General features: G+C 38.5%; 1 protein-coding gene across 1 annotated transcript in view; it reads right to left on the minus strand.

Moving 5' to 3' along the window:
* Positions 1 to 26,031, minus strand: part of ntn4 (netrin 4) — a 35,939-nt gene extending 9,908 nt beyond the window's left edge. The window contains exons 1-5 of the mRNA XM_087786538.1: positions 25,726 to 26,031; positions 22,618 to 23,165; positions 13,154 to 13,432; positions 4,049 to 4,175; positions 2,405 to 2,590 (exon numbers count right to left, since the gene is read on the minus strand). Of these exons, the coding sequence (XP_087642664.1) occupies positions 2,405 to 2,590; positions 4,049 to 4,175; positions 13,154 to 13,432; positions 22,618 to 23,165; positions 25,726 to 25,774 (1,189 nt within the window). The 5' untranslated portion in view covers positions 25,775 to 26,031. The remainder of the gene's footprint in view (positions 1 to 2,404; positions 2,591 to 4,048; positions 4,176 to 13,153; positions 13,433 to 22,617; positions 23,166 to 25,725) is intronic.
* Positions 26,032 to 27,038: the final 1,007 nt, after the last annotated feature.

Here is a 27,038-nt window from a genome sequence, read left to right on the forward strand (position 1 = left end):
ACACACAATGCTCCGTCTACACAAACATAATCACTCGACACACGAAAAAAAAAAAAGGAAAACGGACTGACGGGAAGATCGTGTGTTTATGTGTATCTGAGTCAAGACATCGGTATGCCACCATCTGATGATTAACTATGGGGCAAACCTTGGACGTCTGCTGTCGCACACACCTTGAGAAAAAAAAAGAAAAAAGCATGCGGTTTAACACACACACACACATCTAGCCAGGTGCCCATCAGTGTTTTCTCCAGCACGTCTCGGCTTGTGGTTTCAGTCCGACACATTCCTCGCAAGAATCGGAGCACTGTGCCAGTGTGGTGTGTGTGACGGTGAATCACCGGCGTGACTCACTTTTCGACATCCGACACCTACTTCGTATCGGTATGTTCGGGTTGCCGGCGGGGATAACTAGATTAGTGTGACAACGTCCCATGCATCTGATAATCAGCCGTGAAATTACCTCAAATCTCTGCTGATAAAAAAAGCTTTAGGCAGCAATCACGGAGCGTGTTTGGCAGCAGACGTGTGATAAAAAATGTTCGCTGGAAAGAGTCGAAAAGTATGATGAGTGCCAATAGAAAGGCATCCATCACTACACGGTACTTAATCGCCTCAAATCGTTTGCCGCAAAAACTTTCGAGTTCAATTAAGTCGTTATAATTAAGACCACAAGACATGTAGCGACACTTTAGATGCCAACCATTATTTATACACCTGGAAAAGCACAGAGAATGTGCATACCTCTGCCAAGAGATACAATCAGAATCATAAAATAAAAACGTCCATGATTTAAAGATTGTGGTGGTTCCACGCTAATAAAAAATTTGATCTTTTGAACAGGAATTGAACCTGACCCTCTGTGGCGTGACTTAGCTACTGATGATGTTAGCCAGGTAGCATTCAAAGCTATGAGCAATAATCATAAGAAAAGTAAGAAAGTATTTTGTCACAAAAGGCACATTAAAGTAGTTTGTTCTTTAAGCCTGACGTAATTCACGATTCTTAAGGTGCTGGATAGTCGTATCAGGAGCAGTTAGAAGCCATACAAGTGAAGAACGACTCCTTCAAAATCCAGATGGAACTTAAGAGCTTAGTGGCGTCTGGGGGGAGTCGAACCAACAATGAAGTTTAATTGGTAGCATTTATGTTGTTCTCAAAACTATGAGAAATAATAAAATAAACAAAAACAAAATATGTTGTCACCAAAGTCACATATAGTTTGTTTTATTTACTTCTTTATGGCGAGTGGGAGTGATAACGACTCCTTCAAAACCTACCTGGATCCAAATGGAACTTACAAACCTAAAGGCACTGGGTGTCTGTGGTGAGTCTTAACCAACAGTGACGTAAGATTGGTAGCATTCCTCAGTTGTGAAAATGAGAAGCAATAATCAAATAAACAGTAACGAAATATTGTGTTACATAAAAGTTGATTTATTTAGTTCCTTATGGCGCGTGAGCAGAAGCAGTTAGCAGCCATATAAGATAATAACGGCTCCTTCAAAACTTTCCTGGAGCCAGATGGAACTTAGAACTTAGTGGCGACCGAGGTTAGTCTAACAAACAATTAAGTTATCTTGGCAGCAATTCTGGGTTTTCAATACTATGAGCAATAATCAAATGAACATCTACAAAATATCTTGTCCTCAAAGTCAAATATAGGTTTATGGCGTGTGAGCAAAAGCAGTTAGAAGCCATACAAGTGATAACGACTCCTTCAAAACCTACCTGGATCCAGATGGAACTTACAAACCTAAAGGCACTTGTCTTGTGAGCAATAACAAAATGTTTTATCACCACAGTCACAAATAAGTAGATATATTTCACTTGTTAATGGCACAAGAACAGGAGCAGTACAAGTGAATAATGACTCCTTCAAAACCTTCCCGGGATCCAGATGGAACTTTGAACTTGGCTGAATTGGTTCTTGGTTCCATTTTTCTATTGCTTATTTTGTGTGATATCTTATTTCATTCTTTTATTCTGTTTTGACACCACAAAAAAAAACTGTGTTGTGTTACAACACTGGCAATAAAAGTTTCTGATTGTGATTCCCGTTTCACATTTCCTTTGTATTTTTATTTAAATGTTCCTTAGTTATTTTGAAAAATGTTCATTCTTTTTAGTTTTGTGCGAAAAGACTACTAGTATAACAGAGTATACCAATCTTGTAACGTGGAATTATAGTGTTTTTCTAGCTTGACAAGCTTGAATTGAAGGCCAATTCTTCAACACGATGGACACGATGGAGACTTACCCTAGTTCTAGTTAGAATCATAAGCTTTCTCAGTTCATATTACTATACTAAATACTAAACTAAACATTTGCAAAAACACATGTAGGACTTATTTGAAAAAATCTGTTAAAAATAAAAGTGATTTAAGCAAACATCATGACTCACGTTGACAGGAGCCAGGGGCCGTGTGGGATCTCTCGGGGTCCCTGTAGAATCCAGACTTGCAGTGCTGACACTGTTGTCCCTCCGTGTCGTGCAGACAGTCGCACACGCCTCCGCTGCGCTGGCCTGACTCTCGCCACGCCGACCAATCGAAGTGGCAGCTCTCGGCATGTCCGTTACACTTGCACTCTGAAAAAAGAGTTGGATACAGTCATTAAAAATATATATATATAATAATCCAAGCGTCTGTGTATTTGAAGGCCACATTCACAGGTTTGCTTTTATCACTCTGGGGTTCCCCTCAGAAGTAACCAGCTGCCTCGGTGTTTGTGTTGTTTTAATACTACAATTACACACAGGTGGACTGAATTAATGGCCGTAGAACTGTTTAAAAAATGAGGAGTAAGTTATTTTTTAAAATAAGATTTTAATATATGTAAGTAAGTAAGTAATTTATATTTATAGAGCGCTTTTCCAGACCGGGGTCACAAAGCACTTAAACAATCAAAACAAAACTCAAAAAATATATACTTAAAATGTCAAGATAACCCTTGAGAATATTCTTCCTTTTTGTGAATTGTAATAACTGTTTACCTCGTGTAAAGCACAACTATTTAACCTTCTCTTTAAATCTTTACAGCCGGCAAAAGTCACCTGATAGTCTCTCCCATGATTTCTCGTATTTACGATAATAAAATTTGAGTTCCTAGTTTGTTCTGGTGATCAACAAGGACAATGTCCAGTTGTATTTAAACTGTAGTGGAAGCACTGAGCAGATTGTATGTCACTTTTCAAATAATTAATAATAATTCTTAGTAAAATAAAATAATTTTCTGACTCCGATGCAGAAAGTCTCTCATCCTGACCATATTTGAACTTATTACTTTATAAAGTTCTCCCCTGTCTGAAATCTCAGCGAACGAGAGGTTACGAGAGCGGAGTCCATTATGACGTAATAATGGCTTCACTTCTCGTGCAGCCAGCTGTAATAACCCCCCACTTTGTTAATACAACGAGTCCCTTGGAGGTGGAGACTTCCTGGATTGATGACGCGTGGTGACAAACCTCGATGTTTGACCAACAAAACAAGATTATTTTAGCTCGAGAAAACTAACTGCTTTCATAGCTGCTGGAGACGACTGTATCCTCTCGTCCTCAGTCATCGCAGGATTTCAATTTCTTTTTAGCAGCGGGGGACGTAATGACCGCTGCCATCTATCGGCCGGAAGTTTAATTGCAACACAAAAATTAACAAACGCCCTGAATATTTTGACATTAATTGTAAATTTATCAAATGATTCAATTTTAGACTTTTATTTAAGTACAAACCATACAATAATTATTGTAAAAATAAAACATGATCGGAAAGTCAAAAAAATAAATCGATACAGTGTTGTTAAATATTGACGCAGTAATAGAAATAAATATTGCGATATATCGGAATCAATATATTCTCCCACTTCCACCCATCAACCCAGTCCTGACACCATTCACGGGATAATCTGACACATCTTTCACTAGTTACGTGTCGTCCCCCAAAAAGCGTGACTGACATCAACCTAAAACCCCATGAGTGGATGGAGTCGATTAAAAACGGGATCAGCGACCACGACGACATCCAAGGGAAACAGATCCGTTCGTACTCACTGCGACACTCGTGCGGCGCCCCCGTCAGGCCGTCGGCGGGCTGCCACGGCCGGTCGTTGTAGAGCGGCGCGCATCGCTCGCAGTGATCGCCCGCCGTGTTGTGTCGGCACACACACTTCCCGTGAACCTGAGAGGAGGAAGTTAGAGAAAACAGGTAGTTGAAAACGAAGATGTCGGCGAGTCTTCATCATCATCGATAATATCGTGTCTGGACTTCACGTATCTCTTCTTCTATCGCGAGGATCTTATCGTCCCCGGATCAGTGAAAGGAGATTGATTGGTTTTGGCTTAATCACGGGAGACAATAAAAGGGGGCTCCGGGCTGAAAAAGCCTGTGTGTGTTTACAAGTGTGTGTATGAGAAGGGTGCAAGTATGCAGCACGGAGAGCACAATAACAATCTCCTTGTCATTCCTGGGAGCTGGAATGCCATGTATGCTGGATAATGATTGAAAGGAGGGGAGAAGGGAAGGGGGGGGGTGAGTCATCTGAGGGAGCTCTTTATTTGTTTGTGTTACAGCATGCAACTGCAACTGTAATGTAGGACACACACACACACACACACACACACTCACACACACAAAATTAATGTCACACAACACCAAATATTCATAGATCGTTATTTTGGTTTCCCACGGTGAGTGACATGCAAGAGTCAAACTCCCATCATATGGGGATGAAGTTATTGTGTCGTGTTTTTCAACTGACCAGAGAGACACACACACACACACACACACGCTCACACACACAGACACACGCACAGATAAGGAATGTATCGCTGGAATGTGTAATTTACTTGTATTTCCTTTGTGCCTGTCTTCAGACTCCCCTGAAACATTTGCACAGGAAAGAATCTGCTTGTGTTCCGAAGCTACTGGACACGTTTTTTATGAATCAAACATTCTTAAGGATATCAACAGCGGAACACTTGTGTAATAAAAGTCTCTTCAGGGTTATGGATTTTTTTTTGAAGGCATTTCTTAATCGTTTAAAACAACGTGCACGGAATGTGGTGCCTTTTGTAGATACTTGTAAGATCACATCCTATAAAAAAAAAGGGTAGATTGAAAGAATAAACTTTGTTTTAAATTATATTTATCGCTGGGAAAATGACTAAAAGACATGAGAAGCGAGAAAATATCAGTATAAAGATGTGAGACAAAAGAGGGAGATGGAAAAATGATAGAAAACTTGAATAGGTTTGGTAGAAAAATGGCCAGTGAGACAGAGTATGGCCCAATCTTGACTTTGAGTTTTGACCTGGAAAGATGCTCTGATCCGTCATCTTGACTGAACTGAATGTTGGGATACCATGAGGAGAAAATAGCTGCCATTTTTACATTCTTAAAAAACACAGATGTTTGGCAGAACAGTTTTAAAGAAGCCACGTTGTACTTGTCGTCAAAAAAAAAAGTAGCGTAATAGGATGGAAAATATTTAATAATTCAAGGATATCAGGAAGTATTATGCCATGATTTTATCATCTTATATTTTATTAGTTATTTATGTTTATTTATTCCTCGTTTATATTTTAAAAAAGGTATTAAAGTTCAAAGTTTTTTTTACACATAATCCTCATTTTTTTTATCATGAGATCAGGTTTAAAACCAAACTCATGGCGACCAGAGAAATACAGACAAAATTAGTAAAAAAGTGTGTTGGTCTGTTTTTTATCCTCCTCAAGCCTGTTCAAATTCCAGGAAAAGAAGTTGATTCTATCATGGTTTTATCTTCGGGCTTATGATCAAAATCCGGGGGTTAAGATGAATTTAAACCCAAATCTTCTTGCTGAGAGACGGCAAAACCTTCTCCTACACACGCTTTTTGAATCACGGCTTTAAAAATGTTTCATCTACGGAACAAAAGAGTTTCACGGAGCTTCAAAGAAGAACTCTGTAGGAATGGATTTGTTTATGTGCCTTTGTTTACTTTTAAACGTTCCCTTTATTTCGCTTAAAAGTATATTCTCTTTGGTATAATCTCCATATTTATACAAAGTTATTTAACAGACTTTTAAAATAAAATTATCCTTAAAATATTCTAGAAAATGACCAGATATAACAAAAATAAAGTTTACTATTATGACATTCAGTAACTACGGACTTAAATATTTTTTTCTATTTATTTTTTGTCTTTCAACTTAAAAATAAAAAATAAATCAATATTGGCAAGCAACTATTCTTAAATATATATATTTTTTAACTAATAATGAGAATTATCTCCAAAAAACAAACAGCAACAAGATACATTCTTTATTAAGGAATACTTTCTACACAACTACGCAATTTTAAGGAATATGATTCACAAAAGCCAGTTTTTCAATTCCTGAGCAAAAAAACAAACATTGAACCAACTCCTATAGTAAATCTTTCTTTTTGTCAGTGTATAAATTGTCATAATGAAAAGAGTATAAAAAATAAACCCTGACTTTAACAACACAAAAGTGACAAAAGTTTCCCATTAGACGTTTTACACATGCAGCTCACAATCCTGCGCTTGTTTCTATTGTGAAAGAATAAGTAGTAGAATATGGCAGGGTTTATGGGAATTAATCAAACTATATTTTTCCGACTTCTCGTGGGAATGTAAAGATTGAGATGATTTACCATTTTCAGGGTTAACTTGTAAATGCTGGACAATTACTGTATAATTGCCCAAATCGTGTATAAATAGGTTGCCAAACCAACAATAATTAGGTCCAATGTACTCGTATTTCTTTTGAAATGTACAATAAAAGACGAAAATAAAACTCATTTACTTCTCTGTCAGTGTTGTGTGGAAACCTCACATTCAGGGAGTCACGCATCATTTGAATAGGAAGTCGAAGAAATTCATCCGAGCGCTGATTTGACTCCACTTTAACCACCTAAACAGCTCCTGCTGTTGCTGAACGAGAAGAATCGAGAAACAATAGCGAGTGATAAATGAGGTCATTAATGGAGGGTCAAGAGGCGAGAGGGTCTTGAAGACGAGGAGGAAGAAGAAAAAAAAGCAGCAGTGGTTTGGATCAAGTCCAGGCAGCTGCTACTTCAAGTCTTCTGACATGTTTACCATACCGTGATACGGAACAATTACACATGGAGTGCTGCACACACGCGAGCGTGTAAGACAAGACACTTGCCGAGCGTCGAGCTGGACGAAGGTAAGACGATAACGTTCATCCTCGTCTCTCAAAATTGTTTTTGACGTGTCATCGTGTCAGTGCTGGTTGCGAAACTTCTCTCGCGCCTGCAGAGGCTGAACTTGAACCTCAAATTACTGTCTCAGTCGTTCTCTAGCAGTCATTTATTTTCTGTGCCGCTTAATTACCTTATCCCAGCTTCTTAGGGCAAGAGGCAGGGGACACCCTGGACAGGAAGGCACTGAAAGACACACAACCATTCACACACACTCACTCATACCTTTTCAATTTCCTCAAGTTCTCAATCAACCTCTGTATCTTTTTGAATTTTGGGAGGAAACCGGAGTGCCCGGAGTAAACCCACGCAACACAGGGAGAACATAGAAACTCCACTCAGAAAGGTCACAAGTTGACCTTTCTGAGTGGGTCAACTTGTTTTGTTTAAATCAGCATAAATGTGAAGTGGATACTTGACTTTTAAATGTGTATCTACATTATATACACGTTATTGTTTGCTATCCTTTCACATTATAGAAGTTTATTAAAAATATTAGTATCTAGTTTGATATATTGGTTTAGGACTCAATTTTCTTTAAAATTGTTGTTGTATTTTTTGTTAAGTTAAAAAGAATATTGTAATTGGAAAATGTTCTAAATCTTGATATGAATTGACTTGAAATAATACAAACATTATTGTTCACAGTTTTCTATGATTAATATCAAGTATTGTTAACTTATTTATAAATCATAATGGGTTTAACTTTAATTTTGTCCTCTTTTACTAATTTCTCCTCATATTTTGACCATTATTTTTTTTTTATCATTCTTTCTTTTGCGTTAATATCCTCCAGACAGTAGACACAGTAAAATAACATTATTTTTGGTTTCATGTTGGTGTCTAAAATACCAAAAATATACTATCCCAGGCCCACAATTACAAAATAAGTCACAAAATGTACTATTTCTCAACAGACTCTACGCAAAACCACATGTAGAATAGCACGGTATCGCTAGTTTAAGGGTTGTCAAAATACTAACTTTTTCAACTAGGTACTAATAAACCATTTCTGATACCATAAGGATAAAAAAAAAATCCTCAGAATTTTAAATAAATGTTTTAATTAACATGACAATAACCTGTGTTACAACACTAACAGAACCACACTTTAAACATTTATAATTTAAAAAATAGTGAGGTTTCGTATGGATACTTTTTTGAGTTTCGATACTCTTGACAACCCTAACATGAATCGTCTGTGGTTTAGATTCCAATTTATCTTAAAACTAGTATTAAAACACATTAAAAGTCTTCCCAATTCTGTACGAGGGTATAATTATCTTTTGTCAGCCGTCATTTCACTGCTGACACTGAGTGACCTACAGTGATGGAGGTGAACGACAAACTGTAATTCTGGGGGAAAAAAAGGTGTTTATTTTTGGTTTTCCCTTCATTCATTCAGGATCAACAAGGTCTGCTTCTATAAAAGAATGCGGTTCAGAACTTTACAAAGACGTTCGTGTTAACCTTCGTACGGCGCAGTAGTTGTGTCTCGACTAATTGCTTCCCCAGTGGTGGTGTGTGTTGCTTTGTGGTTTGTTAACAGACAGTGAAATAACCCTGAACCACAGAACACTACACGGGCGGTTGAGACGCACAAACACAACAAACATGTTCCTTCCTCTCGTTCGTACTTCAGACTAGAGACCTACGGACTTGAATATCAGATGATTTCAACGACACAAAAAATAGGCTGAAATGACAAAAACGGGTTCCACGTAGCCTCGTCCCGACATAAATATCTAGTGTTACACACACACAGTCGCACACAGTCGCACACAGTCGCACACGCCCCTCCCTTCCTGTAGTAATCTGTGCCCTCATCTGCCATCGACTTGTTTGGGTTTTGCCAGAAACGGCGGCACAGAGTCAAAAAGACACACAAAGCAAACTGCTGATAGACCAGAAACAACACTTATATAACCTCGGTGTGTTGACTGGAAACAACACAACAACATCCACCGAAAACGCAACAGAGTAAAGATAATGTACAAGAGTATGAAATACTTGTTTTTCTGATACCTTGGTGTTGATTTCAATACGATCCTTTTGACTCAAACTTTATAACCTGAGAAGCTTGTTAACACCAGTGGAATTCTTTGGCTTGAAAACCTTTTAGAAAACACGATCTCATAAAGAAAACATACCACATGATATCGTTTCATTTATCGTAGATTTCGGGCCTCGCCCGGTGTTTTCCCAGCTGCGACCGTCCAACATTTTACGCTTCGATGAACTCAAACATCAAAAACACCTTCCGTTAAAAGGGATTCAGTAAAATACCGTCTTTTATAATCTCAATTATTAACAAGGATAAGACTCATAAAAGTTTCTGTAGAGAAAATAATTTAAAAAACAAACGTTTGTTTGATCTATTTTTTTGTTAACTGTTTCTTTTATGCACTCTCCACAAATCTCGTTTGACCTTGGAAGTACAGATAGTAATCGACAAGAAAGTCAGTGAATAATTAAGAATATATTATTCAAGGTCTCCTGGTCATCCACCTGTACCTGTACCATTTGTTACTGGGCAACACAGAAAGAAATATATAGTTTATATAATTTTGGTTCTGTTCTGAAAACAAATGTGTTTGTGGTATCCCTTGTGTTATCTTATGGTTAAGGTGACCCGGTGGCCTGAAAACTAATGTGTTTGTGGTATCCTTTGTGTCATCTCAGGGTCAAGGTGACACGAAGGCTCGAAAACAAATGTGTTTGTGGTATCCCTTGTGTTATCTCAGGGTCAAGGTGACCCGAAAACAAAATGTATTTTAGGTATTCCTTTTGTTGTCTCAGGGTTAACGTGACCCGGTGGACCGAGAACAAATGTGTTTGAGGTATCCCTTGTGTTATCCCAGGGTCAAGGTGACCCAAAGGCTCCAAAACAAATGTGTTTGAGGTATTCCTTGTGTTGTCTCAGGGTCAAGGTGACAGGAAAACAAATGTGTTTGAGGTATCCTTTTAGTTATCTAAGGGTCAAGGTGACCCAAAAGCCCGAAAACAAATGTGTTTGTGGTATCCCTTGTAAGTAAGTAATGGTTATTTCTAGAGCGCCTTTCTATGCTAGGGTCACAAAGCGTTTTAACAATCACAAATAATACACAGTTAGAATCTCATGGTCAAGGTGACCCGGTGGCCCGAAAACAAATGTGTTGGAGTTATCCCTTGTGTTGTCACAGGGTCAAGGTGACCCCAACACCTCGAAAAACAAATGTGTTTGAGGTATCCCTTGTGTTATCTAAGGGTGAAGATGAACCGATGGAAAAAATGTTTGTTTTGGGTCCACCAAGTGACCTTGACCCAGAGATAACACGAGGACTAAAGTCTTCACCCAGACTATACCCAGAGTTACTATAGAAAATCATATCTTCATAAGGTTGTAGTCGAATATTGATAGTTCTTGCTAGTTCCTCACACTGGTCCATACGTCTAAACGGCTCTTCTCTTCTGCGTCACAGACGATTCACGAGCAACTTCTCACCCTCAGACGGCAGAGGAAACTATGGTCTGCTTATATCTTGATCTCATTTGCACGGTCACTACCCAAAGCTTGTGAACGTATTCTGGCAATTATCTTCAACCGACCATATCGTCTTCAACTTCAAACGCAAACCTTCTGTCCTGTTAACCCTATTATCCATCTATCTATCAATCTGTAATTACATACAAGTGCATCGGGTTTACTTGGATTTTGACTGGCTTTGAAATTGTTTTTATAAAAGTTGTATGTGAGGATTTTTTTTTTTAAATATTTAGGCTTAGGTTTAGGTAGAACTTTATTGATCCCTCAGGAGGTCTCCTTCGGGAAATTGTTTTTTTTCCAAATTATCCACAGCAAATACAGCAATTTTTCATAAAAAAATATCAAAATAAAATAAGAACAAGAACAAAGAGATATAAAGAGAACGAACAAGATGATACAATCTAAGTCTAGAGATAAAGATAAAAAACATAGATCAAAGAAAAATAACAAAGACAAAGGATACAAAGATTAACATAGAACCGAACATCATGATACTTTTACTCCTGTCTGGCATCAGCCCTGTGTATTTTAAATATATTGAAATAAAAAAATATATATATTTAAATAAATTTAAAAAATCACTTTAAGACTCACTATTTATCTCAACTACCACTAATGTTCTATTACTGCATTCCAAACCTTCTCTCTTCACCTCACTCCCCCTCAGTGAACTCAGCACTGCATTTATTAGATTTTTTGTATAATTTTTTCGCACTTACATTTTCAACAGTAAACTTGACGATCAAGGAAATGAATTGGATGGAAATTAGAAATATTCAAAGACAGTTTAGAGTGTGACACCGCTGACCTTGGACACACCTACTTCCTGTGCAGCCACCAAACCAAACGTATGGACTATGTTGCTTCGAGCTTCGAGTTTACGTATTCGTCGCGCTCTATGTTGACGAACCGTCGAGAGGAAACTCTCGCTCTCCACGCCGAGCGCCGCTGATTACAGCCGAAACAGGAAACCTCGGGGCTTCAAAGCCTGATGGTGGCTTGAGATTTTGAGAAGAAAACGCCGGTTGAAGTCAAACGAAAACAGTTCACACCTTCAACAAACACACACTCAACATCAACACCACCATTAACTCTTCAGATGAATCAATAAATACATCTGTGGCGTTTGTTCCGCTCAGGAAAAAAGGCAGCTGTTTATCTGCCCAGACAGAAGTAGAGCAACTCAACGCCCGTCGTCTTCACTCTGTTATTAACACGACTGCCAACACAGAGTGAGACCCGGCAGCTCGGCAGGCCATTAAGTCTGGTATCACGCCTTCTAATCTTTACTTCCTTCGAGGAAAATCAAACACGCCAGCCCACGGCGTATGATTACATCACCATCACCGTAAAAAAAATAAGTGAGATTAGAAGAGAGATTTTTGTCGAAACGTACGTGAAGCGGAAGGTTGTGACGGCGATGACGAAACTCGTGAAGTCGGGACTGTTTGACGGTGAAATGGTCGCTGTGATGGAGATACTACGACGGCGTCTCTTTATATGCTGATGATGTAGTTAGTAAGTAAGTAAGTCATTTATAATTGTTAAGTGCTTTTCCAGACCAGGGTCACAAAGAAATGTCTCTAGTTCGACACTGCAGAAAGCTGTCCAGAAACTGTTTCCTTCAACTGAGAAAAATCTCTAAATTTAGGAAAATGATGATCTTGAGTTTGTAATCCATGCGTTTGTTTCTTCTCGCCTGGACTATTGCAACAGTTTGTTTTTATGTCGTAACAAGAAGGATCTGTCTCGCCTGCAGTTGATACAAAACTCTGCAGCGAGAATTCTGACACGCTCTAGTAGAAGAACTCACATTTCCTCGATCCTTAAAGCTCTTCACTGGCTGCCAGTTTCTTTCAGGATCAACTTTAAAATTCTGTTTCTTACTTTCAGATCTATTCATGGTCAGACTCTTCCTTACATCACTGATCTTATCCAGCCTTACACCCCAGCTCGGGCTCTGAGGTCTGTGGATCAGAATCTGCTGATGGTTCCTGAACACGGTTCAGGACCAGAGGAGAGAAATCTTTTCAGGCTGTTGCTCCTAAGCTTTGAAACGATCTTCCTCTATCTTTGCGCTTAATGATCTACTGACTCCTTTAAGAAACATCTTAAGACCTTTTATTTGTTCAGGCTTTTACTTGATTTTCTGGAACTCCTGTTGTGTTATCAGTTTTATCTTGACCTTTAAAGTATATACTTTATTGAGTATTGTATTAATTGTTTAAGCGCTTTGTGACCCTGGTCCGGAAAAGCGCTCTACAAATATAAATTACTTACTTACTTACTTACTTAAACAATCAAAACAATAATGAAGAAATTTAAGGATCGGAGAAATGTGAGTTCTTCTACTAGAGCTGGTCAGAATGTAGAGATGAGTTGTTGTTGGAGTTAAACATCCTACCACGTGGTTGGTCCGGTCCCTCAGGGGCTGGTACCCGGGCGCCGGCACACACTGCTCGGCGTGCCCGTTGCAGAAGCAGCTTCCCTTCACGATCAGGTCGTAGATGGCGAAGTGTCGAGTGGGAAGATGCTCGGCGTCGGGGGTCGTCGTCTTGGCGCGACACGGGCACGTCTGCTGTTGGAGGAGGCGGATTCGGATGTTGGTCACCCTCAGCTGCTGCTGGCCCTCCAGCCCGAAGGGGTCCAGAGACTCCCACTTCGGTAGGGTCCGGTATATCACCTGTCGGGAGATGAATGGTTGACGAATGAAAATGGTTTCTTTTGGCTTATATTTACACATTTGCCGTGGTCAAATTACTAAAAAAGAGAATTCATTAAATCTTTTAGGCAACGTAATTCGGAATGTTCCGAATCTCGTTGCTACCTATGGGAGTTTGGGAACTTTACTGCCACCTGCTGTGCCATTAAACTATCAATGGTATTTCAATTGCAACATTTTAAGATTTCCAAAATGGTCGACATTAATATCGTATGAATGATATATACGACTTAAATCTCGTAATCAATGTAATTATACGACTTCCATTCCACTATCCAAGTAATATATTTTTGATTCATTTTTATTATCGTAGTAAATGTTATAATTGAGACTTTAATATCGTAATAATAATATTTATGACTTGCATCTAAAAATAAATGTAATAATTATGACTTAAATCTCATAATAAATGTGATATACAGTATGCGACTTTAATCTCGTAATGTACTGTATACTACTTACTTTAATCTCGTAGTAAATGCATAAACCATTTAAATTTGTAAAAAATCGGTATGTATAGGGCTTACAATCTTATAATAAATGTAACGTATCCAACTTTTATTTTATAATAAATGTAATATATATATATATATGACTTTAATCTCACAATAAATGTGATGACAGTCATCGTCTGAAAACTTTCATCAGTTAGCAGAGAAGCAGATGGAGCATGAATGCTCCTCCCATGATGCAACACTAATAGACTCAGGGACTCATTCATATCTCTTGCTATTAGATTGTTTTAATTCTGATTTTGGGGGCAGGAGTGAAGTGAAAGTATGATGTATTCTATGTTAATCTTTGTATTCTTTTCTTTGATCTATGTTATCTATATTTGCACTTTGTCATCACTTCCACTTTGTTCTTGTTATTTGTGTTTTGTTCTTGTTTTTATGAAACTATCTGCAGAGGGATTAATAAAGTCTATCTATTAATATGACTCAAATCTAATGATAATTGAGATATATATGGCTTTAGTCGCATAATAAATGTGATTTATATGACTTAAATTGTGTAATAAATGAAATATATGACTGTAATCTCGTAGACTACTCTAATCTAGTCGTGAATTTATAAACGGTTTTAAACCCGTAATGAATGTTATATATACGACTTTAATTTCATTGCTCCATAGTAATCGGATTATGGAGGTTAAATAAATGGGCAATAAATAGGGTAAACAAAAAACCCAAACACAATATTGATGGAGATAAGTTGCTTAGCACAAGCATTTTCATTTGATTTTGGGATTTTGCGCTTGGTTATTTATCATTTGTGTTATTAAATGCTTTGTTTTAGACCTGACTCTTATACTGCTATACAATTTCATCCATATCAATGCAGCACTTTTCATCAAAGGTGCTACTTTTGTAGGTTCAGTCACAACCGTTAAGGGAAATACATATTGTATAAATATATATGTCATATATTATGACATTATTTTCACAGGTAAAAAACATAATTCAACATTATTTTCTCATCATTATTTTTCCCATAAATGAGGTTCGGCTCAAACTAATAACACAAAGTGACCGGCCCTGCATTTTTTGGCGACACAAAGTATTTGTGTTGCGTATGAGATCCATGTAACCAGGACTGTCATCCCAGGTCAACATCATTGTGTGAACCCCGACAAGACATGGCGGACCTGCGTGAGCCGCACAGAGCAAATGCCAAGCTTCTTTATTTAAACGATAAACCGTACAGAGTGTTGCTAATTGCCGTCCGGAGCCAACGTAAAAACGCATTCAACTGACGCCGAGCCAAACAGTACAAAAGGAAACATTCAGCATTCTTCTCCATTGCCCAACTTTCATAACTCAGGGGTGATTGTCGGAGGCCATTCAGTGACACAATCGCTCACACTTGTTGCCTCCATGTTACTACATGTGTCATTTTAATGGGGTTTGATTCCGGGGTCCGCGTCGTTAATGGCTACAACCTCAAATGACCCCTGTTTTTTTTTTAGGTTGGTCAGAACCTGGGGGGCTTTAAATCAGACTCGCGACCTTTAACTCTCGTCTCCGGTCCACGATCATCCCTCAAATCATGATGCCTTTTACGGCCGGGGGCCGGTCGCCATGGCGACATCTGCCTCCGCTGAAAAACACAAGTTTGGGGCGTCTTGCTGTGACACCAAAATGTGGGCATCTGTAGAAAAAGTCTATTCACTAAAACTGTCATTGATATTATTGGCTGAATGGTTGTGTGTGTGTGTGTGCACGTTTTTGGAGTGACATGCAAGCAAAAGCCCCCATGCTGCTCCGTCATTGGCTGGATGATGGGTTCCGAGGGTGTGATGGGAGGGGCGCTATTAATTTCGCCGTCGTCGGGCGAAGGGTCTCGGGGTCACAGCATTGTGGTCAGCAATTAAGAGAACACGACAAATAGGACAAGGGGCGCCGGACCACGGGAGAGCAAGGAGTGCGGGGGGGCCGGACAAAGAGACGGACCCGAGATGCAGCATCACATAACTCACGCTCGCACAAAAGGACTCGCGACAGCACGGCAACACCACGGCAACACACACACACACACACACATATATATACGTTGACCAACACCGGAGTGTTTCTCAACACAAACTTGCCGTTTAAAGCCTGGTTTCTTTCAAAAAGCGTCACAATTTCAGTTGAATTGTTAATCAAAACAAAACTATCTTTATTGTATACACTTTTAAAGACCCAATTTACTTTTAAAATTTAATATAGGACTTTAGGAAACTTTCTAAATGTAATTTATGTTCTTTGTTTATCAATACATTTTGTGTATCACTTGTAGTTACACTGTTACAACAGTTACACAGCTGTGTTTCCTGTGCAATGACAATAAAAAAGAAAAAGAAAAAAAAGTCTATAGTTGATTTTTAGTTTTTTTTAAGCTTTAGATCTAAAAACACAGAACCTTCTGCTCTTTGGTCGACCTATGTTCGATGGTTCTGAAAAATTGCTGTTACTCATTAAACACAAAAGACAGAATGATTTGATGCCGCTTTTGAAACTGTGAACCCTTACCTGGATATATTGCTTTAAAACAATAAAAAGATTGTATGGATAGCTTGAAATAATCATGACAGTGTCAGCCATGTCTATGAGTATAATCACTTAAAGTTCAACTAAAGTGTTGATTTAAGTGTGTCTTAAATAGATGTTAGACTCTATTGTATCATCAGTATGTGTCTGTTTGTACTCTTTTTATTGAAATATTTACATTAGAAAATATGCCAAAGCCCCGCCCACTGAAGATGCTTCGTATTCCTGGAGATTAAATCTTGTTTACCATAACCACAGGTTTGTCACCACACGTCATCAATCTCTGAAGTCTCCACCTCCACAGACTCGTTATATAAACAAAGCAGGGTGTAATTACAGCTGGCCGCAGGAGGAGTGAAGTCATTATTATGTCATAATGGAATCCGCTCTCGTAACCTCTCATTCGCCAAGATTTAAAACGGGGGGGAACTTTATAAAGTAATAACTTTAAAACATGGTCATTACTGCATCTTGGAGAGGAAGACTTCAACATTTGAAACATGTGAGTACAAATCAAAAAGGTGATAAAACGGTAGTTACACTTTGTAACCCTCTGTGTTCTTTGCTTGGAAAAGGCTGCGTTTTACAGTACGCCGAAAACCTCCAAAGACTTAAAGCTCAAAAGGCATTTAAATATGTCTTGAGAGATATCAAACTTGAAATTTTGTAAATAAACTACCAAATTGTACATTAGTAAACAAAAATATGCAAATTTACATCCACAATGGATTTGTTATTGAATATAATGGCCCTACGTTCATTTAATCTAAATAGCTAAATACCTTTTTTTATGATTGTAAATATTGTTGATAGTAATGAACTCAAGCTTACAGAAGGAGGCAGTAGCATTACGGTGCTCCCTTAGGGGGCTTTTTAAAGCATGGGTGTAAACTCAAGCAAAGAAGGGGCCAACGTGTTTTCACAATGTTATTTTGGTGCCTAAAAAATTGACATTAATCCAGTTATAAATCCCATGATGTTGTGTCTTAATTTTCGAAGCCTCGATCCATCTTAATAGATAGATAGATAAACTTAATTAATTGGCTATATTCCATTTCATCATCAGCTGGACTGCTATTGTAAGTTTCTATTTAATTGTTTACTTCATTTACTTTGAGTCAAATAATCTGACAGGGCCACATACAATGACTTAGCAGGCTGGATTTTTGGCCCCCCCGGCCTTGAGTTTTTGAATTTGGGATTTAAAGCGATTGACATTTCTCTCTGTTAACTCTTATTAAAACCCTAACTTTTCCAAATGAAATATGTCAAAACCAGACATTTACGAGGCGAGATCTTCATCTGGAAAAACCGAAAGGGAAAACGTGTATTTTCCTTGAGCCAAAAATTCTTCCTATCCTTGAGTTTCAAATACTTTTCTAGTACTTTTCGACTTGCCGCTTTGTTTGGAGGTAAAACGTGTAGCTACGCAAACATAACAACCGTCGGTTTGAATCCATGCATCACCGCCGCGGCGAGGAAGCGTCGGACCCTTCGCTCCGGGACAGGATATTAATCATCCCCATTTTAAAGAGATCATAATTAGAAGGAGAAGTTCAAAGACAAATGGTGGAGGAAGAGTTTAAAACAACTTAAGCTGCATTTGAATTCTTGTCTCACGGAAAAAAAAAAAAAGAAAAAAAAAGGGCTCGAGGCGGCGAGTTCACTGTGGGCCATGTGTCCGCCGACAATCTCTCTTCCTGTTTCAGGGCCCAGGAATAAAGTAAATCTGGCTTTAACAGCCCTAATTCCATCAAAGTGCTGAGGACTCTAATGTAATCTGGTAAACAGGCACAATGGGCATTGATGGAAAACGGGGGAGAGAAGAGCGGAGAGGGGGATGAAGGGGGGCGAGAGAGAGAGAGAGAGAGAGAGAGAGGGAAGGGGGGGTATCGTTCCAGCAGCTCCGAGATCCATCAGACCTTATGCACTTCCTTCCCAGCAGACTGTAAGTGTTTATCCGAGAGGACTTTGGATGTGTGTGTTCGGGGAAGCGTGGAAAAGTGTGTGTGTGTGTGTGTGTGTGTGTGTGTGTGTGTGTGTGTGTGTGTGTGTGTGTGTGTGTGTGTGTGTGTGTGCTGAGATCCCCCAAGGATTCTACGCCGGCAAACACTTACATTCTTCCAGCCCGGCTGACCTCATAAATAAGACAAGTACAATCACCCACACACACACACACACACTGATAGTGTACATGAAAACCTTTCAGCACAAGAGATGACATGCTTTCATGTTCAGTGGCAGAAAGAGAGAAGAAAGGTTGAAAGCTGAGAATACCTGCTCCCTGAGATAGCTCCCAGCTAACACACCCCACCTTCCTCCTCTCTTCCTCTTCAGGCACTCCACCCTTCACTCGCATCCATCACTGCTATCTGATCACGGAAACCTCAGACGCTCACATGCAAACCAACATGCTTGGAAAACACGCTGCTAAACTGTGCACGTGACGCGGTTACTTTCCTCGACAATGACCCCACTGGTGACCTCTCTGCCTTTGCTTCTTGCTTTGTTTATCAACACAAGTTTGTATTTTTTACGCAGCATTTTTGCCCTAAATTTTCTAATCTCTGTATATATATATATACACAATGTATATACTGTATATATATTATACGAAATCGGCAAAGTAGTTACTCTTTAATTTTTTATTTGTTTAAAATGTAGCTTCCAATCGAAACATTAAAGATGCCAAACCTCTTTAAAAAACCTTCTCAGCAACGGTGACATCAAAAGTTTCAACAATGCTTTGCCGCCCAGCCTTCACTTTTGACATAGCGAACATAGACGTAGAGCTTAAATCTTGCCGCTGTCATTAGACGGAGCAGTGTTTACAAAGGAATTATGGGAGTTCACCATTTTTTGTTGGCACCATAAGTAAGATAGGTTCATTCATTCATTGTCTACCGCTTTATCCCGGGGTAAGGGTCGCGGGGAGACTGGAGCCTATCCCAGTATCATAGGGCGGGAGTCAGCGGACACCCTGGACAGGATGCCAGTCTGTCACAGGGCACACAAAGACAGACAACCATTCACACACACACACTCATACTTATGGACGATTTCCCAAAGTTCTCAATCAACCTCTGTATGTTTTTGGACTGTGGGAGGAAATCGGAGTGTCCGGAGTAAACTCACGCAACACGGGGAGAAAATACAAACTCGGCCTGGTCTCGGCCTGGAATTGAACCAGCAACCTTGTTGCTGTGAGGCGACAGCGTTAACCACAGTGATATATATTGATCAGTTCAAATTTCACTTCAAAAATATTCATTCGATTTTTGTTATTTTCGTTTATTTACCTATTTATTTCAACAATAACTATATCCCTAGATAACTCAAGACAAGTACACAGGGTCTGATTCAACACCCTGTCCGGGCCACGTGCTGTTGCAAGTGTCAACTCGAGCCGACAGCCAATCACAAACAACAAACACGGCGGTTAAGAAGTTGTCAGTAGAAGCAACACTGGAGCGCCACTTGACCTGCAGTGACCTGCGGGTCATCAGGAGGGTGCACCAGGAAGAAAGAGGTCAGAGCGCAGGTGGCTCAGCCAGTGTTGGAGGAGGGAGGAGGCACTTACACATGGCGTACCTCCCCCGAGGGACTCATTTTACATCCATTTATAAAAACACTTTTTTATGAAGTCGAGTTCTGCTTGTTCTTTCCTGGAGTAGCACGTGAACACCAAACAAGTAAATGACAAAATAATGAGAATGTTCATGAATCCAGATTAAAAAAACACACAAAAAAAACATAAGATTTGAGCCATTTCTGACCAATTGTTAAAGTTTCTTTAATCTGTTTTTCAGTCAATCTGCGGCAACTAAAATAGCCAAATAAAAATGACCCGCAACAGGTTGTTTGTTCTGTATAAGTTACTTTTTTATTTGGGTGGTGCACACGATTAAAAGGACATTAAACTAAACACTCATCGCTTTAATCGACTAAATTTAAATGTATTTATGTGCAAAAACACATCATAGACTCACCAAATAATTATTATTCGTCATTAAAGTTTTACCGTAGAATCTATGCTGCTTATCTTATCTCTTATAACACTGGCATCTTTACACGTACACAGACATCAATTTACTTTGGCGCGACAAAAGTTGGACACATGTGGTTTAAGCTCCTCCGGGCAAGGACAACAAACAAGTCAGAAGCCATCAAAGTAAACACAAACAAGAAGGAAACCATAGGGGGTCCCCAGGGGGCCGGCACCACTCTCGCCAATGCAACACCACACACGCCGCAAAAAAAAACGCACACATCTGCACAGCAGCTCCCGACACGCACACACACGGCTTCAATTAAACATCAATGGGATTCAGGAAGCCCCTCGCGCCTGTTAAAACAGTGGAGCACGCACTCGTGCGCCGACCCCACCTTTGATTCACGCGTGACTTTAGTATGTTGCGTGACTTGCAGCGTGATGTCAACTCTGTCCGGTTTATGTCGACACGTTTATAACTTTCTTCCAGATGTGTCTGAAGTGATAACGGGACAAATAAAATGTGGTTTATGATGTATTTCAGTAGTTTTCTATCAACATTTGAAGACTGCGATGATGCTTCGGAGCGAAAGAATCCCTGAAAATAAATGTATTTTGTTTTGTTTCACGGTTGCCAGGGCAACCATGGGATGCGACGGAGTGAACACGACGAGCGGCCCGGACGCTAACGCCCTTCACGAGAAAATAAATGAAAATATTTACATTCTTTTTGGCCTATTTTATAACAGAAAACGCTTCTTTCTCAAACACGGTGCTTAAGTGGATTTTTTGGGGGAAAGATGGTTTATGTGTTGTTGTGTAAACTTGGAGAAACGTAGTTTTAGGTTCTTAAAAGTCACAGTTTGAGTCCAGCGTTCCTGTTTCTTTACGTTTCCTCGTCTGACTTTCGGACTCAGGCTCAAACACTGCATTAAACCCACCAACCAAATATAAAAAACAGTAAAAAACCTTACCATGTTAAAAAGTAAACCATAAGACAATATTAAAGCTTTTTTAAGGGTATATAGCTGCTACTGGACATGTGGGTCAATGATGGTTTGCGATGCTCAAGACTTTTTAATACAGCGGGTTCCCAATCTTCACCAAATATTATTTTGTTAAGCATTCAAGGCCATTCATTTGTACGTCAGAAACATGTTCATTTAGTGCTAACTAGCTATAAGCTAACAGGCGCAAACAGCCAGTTGAAATAATCACATGTTGTGTGTTTAGGTACAATTGGAAACTTCAAGGTAAAGGCATCTTTTGTGTTAAATGTTCAGAGCAAATGGTTTTAAACATTTTGTTTCAGATGATATCAAATTATATTAAATTCAAATTTTTTGTTGTTTTTCCATGTAAAAGTGACCTTCATTTTCTGTTGATATGTATGAATACATAAAATAAAGTAAAATAAAATAAAACAAAATTAATTTAATTTAATTTAATTTTTATTTTATTTTATTTTATTTTATTTTATTTAATACATAAATGCCCTCAGAATATTGAGTGGTTGAATTAAAATTATAATAAGATTTCAGATTTCAGATTTGTAATTCCTGTAATATTGTATTTTTGTTTTTTAGAAATGAATTATTTTTAATAATAATAATTCAATAATTCTATAATTCTATAATCAAACGTAACTTTTTTTTGTTTTTAATAAATTCATTTCTTATAAATTCATTTTGAAAAATGAAAGGATTTTTTTTCTCACATGGTTCATTTATTGGTTTAAAAAGTATTGAATCAATATTTTTAGTGGAATTATTTGAATTAATATATGTGACTTAATGAATGAAAAAGTTTAATAAAAAAAATATAATAATAGCCTGGTTGCCCTAAACAAATGTGTTTGTGGTATTCTTTGTATTGCCTTCGGGTCACCTTGACCCAGAGGCAACACAAGGGATGCCACGACACAGGGGATACCACAAACACATTTGTTAAGGGCCACCGGGTCACCTTGACCCAGACACTTAAACACAACGGTTAAACAGAAAATATAGAAATTATTTAATTCAATAATTCAATATTCTGACACCACTGATATATTTCCATAAATCTGTGATATAATTTAAGTTTAAACTGGAATAATCTGGTCCAGAATGAAACGCACTCACCTCTCCTCGGTTGCAGGGACTCGCCTCTGAGTATTTGGAGGTGCAGATCGCTCCCTCCTTGCCTCCTTTCCCCTCCTCCACGCCGAACGCTGAGCTACAGTTCTTGGCATAGAACTGCAGCATCTTCCAGGTCCTGCCGAAGTCCTGGGAGCGCTCCAGGGTCATGGCGGCGGGCCTCGGCGAGCGGAACACCAGGATCAGGTGCGTGAAGTAGAACTCCGCCTCCAGGTCCAGCTGCACCGTCTCCGACGCCGCGTTCTCGGCCGACTGCCACCAGGTGTTGGGGTGCCGGAAGGAGGAGTCGGACATGGCCCCGGCCAGGTGGGACAGGTGGGGGAGGCCGGCGTTGCACTTGGCGCACCTGGGGGCGCCGCAGGCCAGGTTGATGTCGGGGTCCCCGTAGGCGCAGTAGAGCTCCGTGCCGTTGTTACCGCACACCGTCTGGGTGAGAACCCTGCGACCCAGAGCCAGGTTGCCCATGCGGGGGTTGCAGGCCCGGCTCTCGCAGCGAGGGGCCACGCCGACCCTGGACACCTCCGTGGACAACCCTGAGGGTGGAGGCGAAAAATATGTGACGAGAGTTTATAAACGGAGCTCCAGACACAGACAGGATGTTGGTTCATATCCTAAAACAATATACACTTCAGCGGCTCCCGAGGACCCAGACATTCCCAAGTGACGCAGCAGACTCTTCACTAGTCTTTCCCAGGAAACCTCCAGAGGAATCCTTATGAGGGAACAAGTCTGACCCAGTGGGCCGTGACATGAAGAAGATCTAGCCTTTGCATAGACACTGTTTATTAGTGATGAGGCTTCATGAAACATCTGATGAAGTATCATGATACAGTGTCTTCATTATGAACGACCACTAGATGTCGCTCTCTGCTTCAAAAAGATGTCAGGTTTTATCGAATCAGTAGATCCAAGAGATTATAAAGATTATAAAACAGAGAGTGACATCTAGTGGTCTTTCAAAATGAAGACACTGTTTCATGAAGCCTCATCAATCTGTGACAAATATATTTTAAGTTAGATTACACAATGCAGATGATATTACCCAAACTCTTGCAGGAGCCAAGGTCTCAAGCAACATTTCGACATGATTTGTTTGTTTTTCGTTAATAGAAAAACAACAGAAAAGAAAAACTCTTGATTTGTTTAGCTAGTCAATAGCAATGCTAGCTCAATATCTAAGGCGGGATTAACCACCCCCGTAACACAACTTGTATCGTTATATCAGGGGTGTCAATAAAAACACAGGCGACCAAAATCATTTAAGGGTCTAAGTCGCCGTACAAACAAAATTTTCAAAACAGGAAGACGATACTATTTTTTATTATTATTGGATTTATCTTAAGTATATCTCCGTTTGACCTAGTCTGTGTATAATTATTGACGTTCGTAATCCTTATCTCATCTTAAACACATATTTTTAGGTCACAATATAAACACAAACATGAATTTGATTTAAGTCAACCATCCGAACTGGCCACATAACATGACTTGGCAGGACTTATTTGAACCCTTGGGCCATGAGTTTGACAAAATTATTTATAATAATATAATAATATATACAATTAAACAACAGAAACGAAATTAATAATGACATTTTTGTGATGGGATTCAATGGAAATAACTGTTTTCATAAATATAAATTCAAAAACCTAATTTGTGTATGTGACGTGTGTCTTAAAAACTTTTCTATGATTGACAGCTGAGGCCAAAACCAGTACCGGTCCAAGACCACACGGAAAAGAAAGAATCATATAAATAATTTCTCTTGTATTATATCTATAAAGATCCATTTCATTTTGAAAAAAAACCCATTGTATTTTCTATAAAGTAACATTGTAACAAGTAACCTGCGACTCTCGACACATCAAAACGCTAGTTTACTTATAACAAATAATCAAGATAAGAAAAACACTTAACTCTTGAGATTAATTTCTGTCCTTATCTGAAATCATTCATGATCACGACCAACACATACAAAACACCATCATCAGCATACAAGCGAATATGCATTGATACAAATAGATAAACATCTTGTTGCTTGTTGTTTTTTATCTGAAGATTAGAATGTAATACTAATATTAATACAATTAATACCAGCTGTAATACAAATATTATCGAACCTTAGATGGTTCTGAGATTTGAACTCTGGTTCCAGACCTCATGCACACCCCAGTGGCTCAGGGTCTGCCTGTGATTCGAGTGTTTACACGAGTCAACCGATTTACCGCGATCGGAAACGTTATGCAAAGTCGGGATAATGGAGCCTTTGTGCACCTGCCTGCCTCAGACTGCAGCCAGCGTGGACTCTGACACAGATAAAGTTTGGCAGCTCTGAGAGGATGAGCAGCATTCAGACGCCTTCCAGACGCGAAGAGAGAAGGAAAAAAAAAAAAAAAAAAATCCCCCCCCGAGGTCCACAGTGTCATCTTTCTACCCTGGATCTATTATACAGGACCTGGAGCAGAGGCTCACTGATCCTTGCCAAAGATCCCGGAGATAGACTCGTACTTTTGGGGGAGAAAACAGAGGAATAATTCAACCTTATTTATAAAGATTCTTTAGAGAGAGAAAAAAAATAGCTTTTGTTTTTAAAGGGAAGTTCTTATGTATCACTTGTCTGGAGGTGAGAAGGTGACGAGGGTCAGACATGAACACAAAAGCTCTCATGTTGTGCCACTATAACGAGGATAAACTACATTTAGATTAGTCGACATATAAAAGTACTTAACCATAACTAGTTACTAGTCTTCATGACGAGATGATGAAATAAATAACTTTTTTTTTATTATTAGCTAATTTTCTTTTAAAACGTTGATCCATTTTTTAAATATATAATTAAATAAGGTTATTTTTTGTGGCATCAAAACATCGAATCGCTTTAATCACGTGTTTTTTTTGTTGTTTTTTTCAAAATAAAACGATAAAGAAACAAAACTTAAAAAAAAAAAAGTGATTGACGTTCATTTTAATAAGAGAAACTGATCTATTTATCCAATAGTGTAAGTGTAAAATAATAAAAGTCGTTGCACTTGTTCTGATGCTCACACACTGATGAAGGTTCACACACACACACACACACACATGAATACTGACCTGAAGCTGTCAACGCCACCAGACCAGCGACAACCACTAAAAGTGACATACTTGAGCTGTAATCCAGAATATGCAAGAAAGAATAATAATAATAATAATAAAAAAAAGGTGTAATCCTCAGGCAGAAGTGCGCAGGTTCAGGTCCAGTGAGGACTTTCTCTTTCACTCAGAAACACACGCGCAGGAGCGATCATTGTCCGCAGGGTTTGTGTCAATAAAGTTGGTTCCGTCTGTAGGTTGGACTCCCCTGAAGTGATGCGTCTCAGGTCCTCATAACAGCGTGTCTCACTCGCTGCCTGCTCAGGTCCGAACATCTATTTGTGAGTAGTGACACCAGCTCCGCCCACGCGCGCTCGTCCACAGACTTAAAGGAACATTCCAGTCTGGGATGAAGTGCAGAAGCTCAGGTGGCCGGCAGAGGGCGGCATCCAAGACTAACGCGGCAGAGACCAACGCAACTATTAGCTTATTTTTTTAAGCTTTTTGAAATAACATTTTAATCTGATTCAACAGAACAAATCTTGTTTATCATAATTATGGGTGACGTATGTAATGTAATTAAATACTTAACAGTTGAATATAACTTTGAAATGTTGAAACTTTGAATTTTAATGAAATGTTGTTTAATAATTTTTTTTTTTAATAATTTAACTCAGTCATTTCTATATTTAAACGTGTTTTCTTCTTTTCAAAACCTGCAATTAAAAAAACAGATATTTTCAGAATGAATGTTGTTGTTTTTTTAAAACAGGTTGATATTTTAATTTAATAATTTAAAAATGAATATTTTTTAGTAGCCTTTAAATTCAGTATTGTCTGGACGCACTATTTTACAGACATTTTACAGTGAATTTAAAACACTACTTATACAATTAATTATTGTAATTGGAAAAATTCATTGTGTAAATTCTCCTTTTTTTTCTTTTTATTGAAATGTTTTTTTTCAAGCATGGAATTTTTTTTTTTTTAAATATTGAATTCAATCATTTCTATATTAAAAGGAAGAGCTTTAATCACACAAATGGTAATTTAAATTTGTGTTTACACATTGATATACTAATTCAAAAAATTCAAAAATATTTTTCTTTTAGTCAGAGCCTTTTAAATTCGATTAAGAAATGTTTGTATATTAGCGCCAATACTTTTGAAATTGAATTAAAAGGCTACTTGTGAAAAATATATAATCAATTTTTTATTTTTGAATCATTCGAATTTGAATATCAAACTTTAGGTTAAAATAAACATTTTTTTAAATATTAGATTTTTGTAATTCGTTATTTATTTATTTTTTAAAAGGAATATATTATTCAATA

This window comes from Callionymus lyra, chromosome 3, assembly GCF_982586985.1.
Source record: "Callionymus lyra chromosome 3, fCalLyr1.hap1.1, whole genome shotgun sequence".
In the NCBI taxonomy this organism is placed as follows: Eukaryota; Metazoa; Chordata; class Actinopteri; order Syngnathiformes; family Callionymidae; genus Callionymus; species Callionymus lyra.